General features: G+C 39.9%; 1 protein-coding gene and 1 pseudogene across 1 annotated transcript; one reads left to right on the top strand and one right to left on the bottom strand.

The window, feature by feature from the left end:
- The first annotated feature begins 272 nt into the window (after positions 1-272).
- On the top strand, positions 273-9,083 carry LOC130506425 (histone-lysine N-methyltransferase ASHH2-like; annotated as a pseudogene).
- Positions 9,062-10,596, bottom strand: LOC108835365 (glutathione S-transferase TCHQD). The gene is made up of 3 exons (XM_018608626.2): positions 10,407-10,596; positions 9,899-10,143; positions 9,062-9,795 (listed from the first exon to the last, which is right to left on the bottom strand). Exons 2-3 carry the CDS (start codon positions 10,105-10,107, stop codon positions 9,204-9,206), a joined length of 801 nt encoding a protein of 266 aa, XP_018464128.1. The 5' UTR covers positions 10,108-10,143; positions 10,407-10,596; the 3' UTR covers positions 9,062-9,203.
- Positions 10,597-10,826: the final 230 nt, after the last annotated feature.

Raw genomic sequence — 10,826 nt, 5'->3', positions numbered from 1 at the left:
AATATGTAATTTGTCAACAATCATTTTCATAGGAATCATTTAATCAGAATAACAGAATTATCAGAGTATAGAATTAAATAATTACTTTTTACTATATAGATTAACGGAGAACAAATTTATAAGAAATTTATCATTATGAAAAGAACAATCACAACAAAAATCAACGCAAACCTATTTAAGAAAAAGATCTGAGTGTCCTAATAGCAAATAACAAAAAAGAAAAGAGAGAGATTACATGTGAAAAGAGAAATAAAATAAAATCGAAAAGCTCCCATAGAAAAAAGAAAAAAAAAAAAACTGACGGCTTCGCGTTTGTCTCTTCCCCTCTACTTCCGATTCCATCGCAAATCGTCTCCGCCTCTCTCTCTCTCTCTCTCTAGGGTTTGCTTCCGCTCCTCGTTTCCCCCAGCTTACGTTCCCTGTCATTCGCCTAATCTCTAGCTCCTGATTCATGAGGTTAGGGTTTCGTTTATTTCGTCTTATCTCTTCCAAATTTTCAATTATTTTAATTATCCTTTTCCAATCACGATAGAATCAAAGGGTTTGGTTTGTTTAGTCTGTCATCAATGTTGATGATACTCGATTCGTCTATTGAATCGGGGTTAGGCTTTTCGTTGACCTTAGATATCTGGATCACGTTGGGTTCGTTCGTCTTTGATGGATGATTTGATTTCTCGTTAATATCCTCTTTTTCTGATTAAGCGTTTGTGTGTTTGTTTGAAGCAGGTGAACATTACGATGGATTGCAAGGAAAATGGTGTTAGTAGTGACCCTTCTGTGTGTGCCGGCGGCGATGAGAATCTCACCTCTGCGAAGGCTGACGGCGAAGAGATGGAGTTGTTAATCACTTGTCTGGAGACTCCCCTGGCTGCATCAGTTATAAACCCTACGATGGAGGAGGAGGACGTTGAGCAAATGAGAGACGGGAACAGTGTCGGTAAAGATGAAGATGAGGAGAAATCTGATGCTGTTTGTTGCGTTGATAAGGAGAGTCAGAAACCGGGAGTGGTTTCAGAGGAAGCTCGAGGATCGGTTTCTGATGCTATTGTACCTGGTGGCACAGTATTATTACCCATAGGGGTCAATGAAACAGGTACTGAGGCTGATTCTGTGGAGAAGTTTGAGTCTTTGGGAAACGCAAAGGAGATAGACAATGATGATGGTGGTGGTGAAGGTGATGGGTTTAACTGCACCTTTGGTGGTGGAGGTAAGGAAGGTGGTAGCGATGCTGGCTTTTCTGATGATGTATCTCTCATTCGGAGTTGTCCGTTTCCAGATTCGGTATTGGATTCTGGGGGGTTTGGCTGCAGTGAGACAGAGAATCATATGAAGTCTTCTGGTGATATTGATGGTAATATGCCTCTCGCAGTATCTCCTTCATTAGCTGTTCCAGAAATGTTTAGTAATAACGATGGTGGCCCACGTTCACATGATCTTGATGACGTCGTAGACACAGAGACGATCAATCCAGATTTGAGGTTGGTACATGATGATGAGCTTCATACTGATCTTTCTGAGAAGAATGAAACACTGCTAAAGAACCACGTGGGGAATTCATCAAGTGAAAGTGATGTGGCCGCTCTGAGGATGAATAATGATGTGGCTGCTGATCCGAGAGCTCAAAATTTCAGTCGGATATCACCCTTAGAGGAAAACACCTTTGGTGTGGAAGCCAACGCCCCTATTACCGACCCTTCTCTGGTGAGGAGTTTTCCATTGAAGTTTGGTAATGGAGGCACTGGAGCTCGTAATCCTGAAAACGCAGTGGACTCGATCAGGATAGTAGATGGCAATGGCAGAATAGGTGGTGAAGTTGCTTCTGCATCTGGGACTAGCGAGTCTTCACCGCAAAGGAGGTCCCGAGCTGGTAAACAGGGTAATATTTCGCAGACAAAACGGAGTGCTCCTCATCCGAGAAAATCCTCTAGAAAGAAACAGTCAGAAAGAAATTTGGAATCAATTTTTAACTGTTCGAAGCAGAAGAGGAGCTCTGTTTCAAAACCAGACCGTTCGTCTCAGTGGGGATTACCATGCAGGACCGCTGAAATCTTCTTACAGAGCAATAATATTCCTTATCGTAGACCTCCACAACACGAAGCAAAGCAACCTCAGAACAATCCTAAAAAATGGAGAGCATAATAGTTCCAATAACGGATATTTAGAAGGACCTAGCAGAAACATCCAAGCATCAAGTGGCTCTTGCCTTCGTTTGAAAGTTAATTTGGTAAAGTCAGGTGGCCATAATCCTTTGAACCTTACAGTCTCTAAGGTCAGTGGCAACTCTTTGCCGGCTGGTGGTAGTGTTAAGGCCGGAACAGGTTTAGAGTTTCCAGGGCCAGCAGATGTTGTCGAGGATAAACTCCAAACTGGGAAAACTAGAGAGCAGTTAAAAGAGAAAAACAATCCAGTGGAGAAACTTTCATGCCGGCTGTCACCTGATTCTATTACGGATGAGAAAAAGAACCAAGACGCTGAGGGGTTATGTAGGAAGCTAGGTGGTGATGTTTTAGATGAGGGTACACACCTTTCCTCCAGTATAATGGTTGAAGAGTGCGAGAGGGCCACTGGAACCCGGTCCCTGGACGCTGAAACTTCACCAGATTCAGAAGTTATCAACTCTGTGCCTGATTCTACTGTCAGCAATGGACTTAAAGAGGATTTGCCTCATGTTTTTTTCAGCACTGCAGAGGACATGGTCAATACGAACAGAGGACTAGAAAAGCAAGATGAATTGCTTGCTTCAGCGTCTCCTTTGGAAAATGGTTCACATCTAATTCCAAACGCCAAAAAAGGTAAACAACCCAAGTCAAAAGGCAATGGAACAAGAAAAGGGAAATCCAAGTCCAAGTCTGCCAAAGGCGGGAGAAAAAATGAATCTCATGAGGGGTTAGAGCAACACAACTTTAAAAATAGGAGTGCTGGAAGTGATGATAGTAATGATCATGAAGTAAGAAGAGTGGAGTCTCACGAAGCAACAGGTACGCCTCTTTTGATTAGCTCTACGTCCTTTGTCTACACCCCTCTTGCACATGTTATGTTAAACTGATGAGCATGCCAATGTTTTCCATTTCTTTATGAAGTTTCCACTCATTTTAATACACAAATGATTAAGTTGCATATTATGGAAACTCATGTAATAGGTGCTCTTTTAGACGCTAATATTGGAAAAACCATTAATGGCGGCGCCATAACACAAGATGTGATTCATGAGGAAACGGTCATGGAGCTTACTATTGAGGATAGCTCTTCCACAGAGAGTGCCTGGGTTCGTTGCGATGATTGTTTTAAATGGCGACGTATACCTGCTTCTGTGGTAGAGTCAATTGACGAGAGCTCGAAATGGTATGTATGCATATGAACTTGTCTCGTTGAAACTCCTAGATGAAAAGTGTGTTGCATATGATAGTTAATCTTGTTGCGGTTTGTGAATTTGTGTAAACATCTGTGCTTGTCGCGTTTGCATCAAATATAACCTTTTATCAAAGTTTCCATTGTGCTTGATAGGTTTTAATTTTTTGCAACCTGAGATTGAAGGTCAAATATTTATAATTAGATTTTGTGTCAAAATGCATTTGGACTTCTTGTCCGTAGCTTTATATGTCTTCCACAATTGCTACTTAGCTCATCGATTTTTATCTGTTGTAGTCTTGCTCTACATCTAATATGAATTTTCTTTTGTTTAAAGGATTTGTATGAACAACTCAGATAAAGATTTTGCTCACTGCTCAATCTCTCAAGAGATGTCAAATGAAGAAATTAATGAAGAGTTGGGCATAGGACAGGATGAAGCAGATGCATATGACTATGAGGCGGCTAATAGGGGGAACGACAAGGAACAGAAGAGCAAACGTTTGCCAGGTGAGTTCAGTATTAGTGTACAATAGGAAACTATCATATGATTTAATATGTATTCAATTTTTAACTGTGTTTTTCTTACCCGCAATTATGCAGGTAACAAAAAGGCGTGCTTCAGGGCCATAAAAACAAACCAATTTCTTCATCGTAACCGTAAAAATCAAACAATTGACGAGGTTAATTTTCTTGTACTTTTTATGGTAGTAATGATTTAGTGGAAATGTGTTTCCGCTGTCAGTATTGTCCTTTTCTATAGTTGCTACTTAGTTATCATGATATCTTCTATTTTGGACAGATAATGGTTTGTCACTGCAAACCACCACCTGATGGTAGACTGGGTTGTGGAGAAGAATGTCTCAATAGAATGCTTAACATTGAATGTCTCCATGGTACCTGCCCTACTGGCGATCTATGCTCAAATCAGCAGGTGTGATGTCTTGTTTGCAAGCAAAAGCATTACATTCACAGTCAAGTTATATCTTCTCAAATCTTTTGGCCTTATTTCTGCAGTTTCAAAAACGGAAATATGTTAAGTTTGAGAGGTTCCAATCTGGTAAGAAGGGGTATGGCCTGAGATTGCTTGAGGATGTACGTGAGGGGCAATTCCTTATTGAATACGTTGGAGAGGTATGCTTCTGATGATGATTCAAATTTGGTAGGATGTTATCAGTTGTAGATGGGCTTTTGTTAGCGTATAGTTTTTTCCGCATATGTGCTTTTCAAAAAACATATGTATACTGTGAGTTAGCCAATAGATGGAACTATCATATGGATCATCTTTTTTTTGTAACAGGTGCTTGATATGCAATCCTATGAGGCTCGTCAGAAGGATTATGCTTCTATGGGTCAGAAACATTTCTATTTTATGACTCTGAATGGGAATGAGGTAAATATCTTTTCTTTCTAATAAGCCAGCTGCTTCTTTCTTCATCTTTGATTGAAATGGTTAGTGGTTTTGCTGTTTAAAGCCTGTGGAGTTGTTGAGTAAAAACTGTGCGATTGCTAGTATTTGCGAGTACACGACATATTGTTCCCTGAATGCGTCTCTTTTCTGATTTTAGATGATTTTAGATGCATATTTAAAGAAGTGAAGTTCCATCTTTGTAAACCTTTTCTGGTTAAGCAATTTGCTTGCAGCTGTGGTTAGTTACTTTTAGGTTTCTTATTTGACCTTTGCAAACGTAAGATGACGAGACTATCCTCTTCTCTTTGTCTTTTTCGTCTGACACTCGTATGTATCTTTATCAGTATCACCATCTTGCGTAAGCTCTAAAAGTAACATATGAAAATGGCTTCAACGATTTTATTGCAAAAGCCTATTTTATCCTTGCACATTTATTGAACTGGTCTATGCATAGAGAGGTCACCTCTGTTGGTTGTGTTGCATTTTGCAGTAACTTTGTAAGTTTTTTTGTTAATGCAGGTAATAGATGCTGGTGCAAAGGGAAATCTAGGGCGTTTCATTAACCATAGTTGTGAACCTAACTGCCGTACGGAAAAGGTGACTATTATGCGCTCTTTGCGGTATCGTGACTCATAGTCTGATTATAAACTCATTGATAAAAATCTGATTAGAAAACTTCTTCTTGAGCTTGTCTGCTTCTTATTTACTTCTTCTGCTTTATTATATATTTATGTGTATGTTTTTTTATCTTTTTACCTATTAAATGTTGTTGCAGTGGATGGTGAATGGTGAAATTTGCGTTGGAATATTCTCCATGCAAGACCTTAAGAAGGTAGGTTCTCTCACATTTACGAATGCTCTGTGATATTGAATTTCACTAGAAATTGTAAATTTATACGGCCAACAATTTTCAAAGGGTGTTTGATAAACTATGTTGTTGTGATCTTATAGGGAACTCATTAAATTAACATGTTTACACAAATACAAACGCCATAGCCAAAAAGAATCAAGGTCTGCTATTAAATTATAATGAAATTTTTAATTCTGTCTGTTGCTTTGCCAGGGTCAGGAGTTGACATTTGACTACAATTATGTGAGGGTTTTTGGTGCCGCTGCCAAAAAGTGTTACTGTGGGTCATCACATTGCCGAGGTTATATTGGGGGAGATCCTTTGAACGGTGATGTAGTTGTTCAAAGTGATTCAGATGAAGAGTATCCTGAACTTGTGATCCTTGATGATGATGAAAGTGGGGAGGGAATCTTAGATGCAACTCCTAGGATCTTCATTGATAGTTCTGACATGCAAATGCCACCACAGAAGTCTGAAATGGTTGATGATTCCAAGGACCTTACTTCCCAATCGCCTAGCTCATTATCTGTAAAACTTCCAGAGAGCGAGATTCCTCCATCTTTTCAACCAACCGAAGTATCGAAGGAACTTTCAACGGACATGCCTGTCATTGATGTCCAGCAGGAGGTTCTTCTTGAAAAGAAGACTAAAAACACATCTCCGACGACCAGTTCTCCCAGCAGAGTGTCCTCGGATGGTGCAAATGCTAATAAGACAGTAAAGCAAGGATCGGGTGAAAATAAGAAGATACTTTCACGATCTCGTCCGCGTATGAAAACTTCTCGTTCATCTGGGTCTAGTAAGCAAGACAAAAGTACTCTTCCTGGTGTTAACAAAGCACAGACTACACCAGTCAAAAAGTTGCAACAGCAGCCCATCAAATCTAAAGGATCGGAGGAAGTCTCTCCCAGCGGGCGTATTGAAACATGTATGGTACTAGTATTAGACGTTAATTGGTAAAAATACCAGAATCATTCAGTTATACTCGCTAATAACACTACCAAATTTAATTTGCAGTTGAAGGGAAACTGAACGAGTTACTAGATGTTGGGGGAGGGATTAGCAAGCGGAGGGTAAGTTGCATAGCGTTACTATCCCAAATTTACTAGTTATGCTGTAAGGTTAAAACATCATCTTTTGCTTCTTTCTAAGGGTTACTTATTGGTTTGTGATTCTCATCCTTGGCGTGATTCTCATATTAATATTCCCTCATTATCCAGCAATTGCGTATCTAAGTTCCTTTTCCTTTTCTTAAACAAACAGGATTCAGCAAAGGGATACTTGAAACTTCTGCTTCTCACTGCTGCTTCCCGGGGCAGTGCCAATGAAGGAATTCAAAGGTCTCCAAGCATTTAACCTGCTTATCTTAGTTCCCATTATCGATTTATTACACTCTGCATCTGTTGCCTGAAATTTTTTTTTTTTTGGGGTAAAACCATTGCAGCAATCGAGATCTTTCAATGATTCTTGATGCCCTTTTGAAGACAAAGTCACGAACAGTTTTAGTGGACATAATCAACAAGAATGGTACGTCTAACTTGTTTTAGTTTGGTACCTAGTCATGTCCTTTTCCTCTATTGTACGAATCTTTTTTACCTTATAAAGATGGATTAACCTCCAAACACATCCAGGTCTGCAAATGTTACACAATATCATGAAACAATACCGGAGGGATTTTAAGAAGACCCCAATACTTCGAAAACTTTTGAAGGTACATTCTTGGTCAGAACACACTAGGCACTTTTTAGTTAAGTGATAATACCAACCCAAAGGCAGTTCTTCTTTCATCTTAGTCAATGTGAAATAATCATTAAATTTTGTATGAAATGACTGTGCAAAGTGAATACCAGTTACCAAAGAGTTTTGAGGTTTTCTAGCAAATGTGTTCTTAAATTGTAGGCTATTTACTATCAATATCACTTGCTTTGCTTCAGGTATTAGAGTATCTTGCTACAAGGGATATTCTTGCACTGGAGCATATAGTCAGACCACCTCCTTATGCAGGGATGGAAAGGTTCGTAAATTTTAAAAAGGCTATGTCGCCTGTGTCTTTTTTTTTTCTTTTACTTGATAATTTTATGACATTTCATGTTTATCTCTGTGCAGCTTCAAGGAGTCTATTCTAACACTCACCGAGCATGATGACAAACAGGTTGGTACCTAGCGTCCCGTATTACCCTTATGAAATTGTATTGAATCTTGAACTCTTGAGCACCATATGACATTTCATCTTCATCTATTTATTTAAGTGAGACCTTGGCCAGATGATCATCTGGGTTATATAGCATTCTAGTTTCCAACTGGTTTCATGTGTTAATGCCTGCAGGTTCATCAAATTGCGAGAAACTTCCGAGACAGATGGATCCCTAAGCATTTTAGAAAACCTTGGCGCATGGACAGAGAAGAGAGATCTGAGTCTAGAAGATCACCTATAAACAGCAGATTCAGAGCATCACAAGAACCTAGATATGATCACCATTCGCCAAGACGTGCAGAACCATTTGCCTCTGTCATATCATCAAGGGCTGCAACTCCTGTCATATCATCAAGGGCTGCAACTCCTGAAACACCTTCAGTATCTGACGGGTGCATACAACAACCTACTTCCTCCAGCCTTCCCGAGACAAGTGGACGCAAGCGTAAAAGCAGATGGGACCAGCCGTCTACTTCAAAAGAGCAAAGAACCATCACAGATGTCCAAGACGACCTTCCACCCGGGTTCTCATCACCTTGCCCGGATGCGCCTAACGCAGTCACCGCACAGCCACAAGCAAAGTTTCTTTCTCGGCTAACAGTCTCCTACGGAATCCCGCTTAGCATCGTTCATCAATGTGGTTCACCCTGCAAAGACGACCCGAACAGCTGGTCTGTTGCTCCTGGGATACCGTTCTCTCCGTTTCCACCTCTACCACCTGTTCCTCACGGGGAGTTTTTCGCCAAGAGAAACGGAACAGTCTGTCCCTCCTCCATGGGAAACCCGGGTTGCTCCAGTGAGATCAAGCACTCCGGTTGGAACATCTCAGGTGTTACAGGGACTGTCTCAGCCTCCTCTCCAAACCGGAAGAGAGAGTTTTCATCTGATATAGGAACAAGTTACTTTCGGCAACAGAAACAGAACGTTCCTCCATGGATGCGGAACAACAACGGTTGGGAGAAAACAGCAAACATCCCTATACCTGAGGCATCTAACTTTAGAGAAGAAGATCAACAGCCAAGAAAATCTTGACTTTAGAGAAGTGTACACATTCCATGAAAGTTCAGCTCTTGAGGAAAATTACAGTGATGATTGATTGGTTGGTTAATTTGGCTCATAGAAAAGAAAGTCCCCTTTTGAGGGGAAAATCATATACTTTTTCTACCCTTTTTAGTATATTCTAAATTCTTTTGTTTTATGACCAAAAAAGCCAAAAAGTAAAAACCTTCATCTATAAATTAAATTTCACATTTCAATGTAAGAGCAAATCACATTCTTTATTCACACATTACAAACTTCTTAAATAAATATTGCTTTTGGTACAAACTTTTCTCAACTTTACAATGTTATGTAAAATGAACATTCAAAGTGGGAAACACAAAAACAAAGAAACCAAATCTTCAATATTTTCTGAGCAAACTTCTGACTCTAACAAACATCCAAGTCTTCAAAAGTGTTGCATATTTTCTCCAGCCACTAAAGTACCTTCCAATAACCTTCTTGTAGCTTGGTCTACTCCTCACAACCACCCAATACTCAGCAAGATTCCTCCTGCTACTTATATACTCCTCTTCCAAATCCAGCAGCGACAACCGAGCTAGCACAGGCACTAGCATCACATCAGCCATGCTAAACTCATTCCCTGCCACATAACTCGTCCCCTCTAGCTTGGTCTCAACCTCATCAAGAAGCCTGAGCAAATGGTCTTTGCTTCTCCTCAAGGCTTCGGGGTCTTTTAGTTTGTCCTCTGTCTCGTAAGCTTCCCTTAGCTTCCTGTGGTAAGCACTGGCCAAGTCCGGAGACTCGGCCATCCGCGCAATCATAACCATCCTCAAGAACTTGGAAACGTAGAGGCGGCGATTATCAGGGATGTGAGCAAGTGTGAAAAGCTTGGAGTCCCATTCTCTGATCTTCCGCATCCATTCAAGTACTTCTCTACCGAAAGTAGCATCCTCTACACCAGAAGACACCTCAGCTATTCTCTCCAAGTATCTAATAAATTTTTAATAACTTTTTAATTACTATCACACACAAAAAAAAAAAGAGAATATTACTATTTTAACAATGGAGGAGAAAGTGTTGTAGCATATAATACTCTATGATCTCAATAGTGTCCAAAATGATGTGAGAACCGTTCCTGAAAACGGGAAGTTTGGCGCTGGGATTCATCCTGAAGAAGGAAGAGTCCATGTGCTTGCCTGTGATGGGATTCACATGGTATGATGTGTAATCAATGCCTTTCTCTTCCAAAGCTAGTCTCACTCTCTGGCTGTCTAATGAGTATGGATGATGATATAACTGCATTGCTTCAGACCAAAGACCAAAGTATTGGTCCAAAAGCTGCAGCATCAAGACAATAAAAAACACAATTTCAAATCCAAACCTAAACTGTCATATTATAAAAAAAATTAGGCAGATTCTTATTACATTTCAAGAAACTAAAAAGTACTTAAAACCGACCAAGAACAAATCAAATACATTAAAACACCAACTTAACATTAAATCAAAGGTACTGAATCAAAACTCACGAGGGGTTGAGACAGAACAGGGCATAATAGCTTCGATATGCAAGCAAATAAAAGAGAAGACATGTAAGTACTTACACAACAAAAGCAGAGAAGACTTTCGAGAACAAGAACTGAATCAAAGTAAAACCCTTTCGTGGTTTCTCGAACTGAGGGGAGGAGATTCCTTTTAAAGTTTTGTCCTTTTTTTCTTTAATCTCTCGTCTTTTGATGAAGAAAGGGAGAGACAGAAGTACTGTACAGCTAAGATTTCCTCTGAATTAATTTTTTTCCGGAAAGTGCGAGTATCTAATTCTCCTCTGCTTACGCGTTAATGCGTACTCGCTCTCTCATATCGCCACGTGGTATGTGCGTACTGCTTCTAGTCAACTCTCTTGAGAGTCAATAGCGCTTTTAATATGGTTAATCAGGTGAAGTCGCTCGAGGGTATTCCTGTCTTTTTATATTCTGCCTACTTCTTCATCATTTTTCTTTATCTACCAGAATTATTGGTTCTAT

Source organism: Raphanus sativus, unplaced genomic scaffold (assembly GCF_000801105.2).
Source record: "Raphanus sativus cultivar WK10039 unplaced genomic scaffold, ASM80110v3 Scaffold3227, whole genome shotgun sequence".
NCBI lineage: Eukaryota > Viridiplantae > Streptophyta > Magnoliopsida > Brassicales > Brassicaceae > Raphanus > Raphanus sativus.
This window is presented reverse-complemented; position numbering and strand designations above follow the sequence as displayed.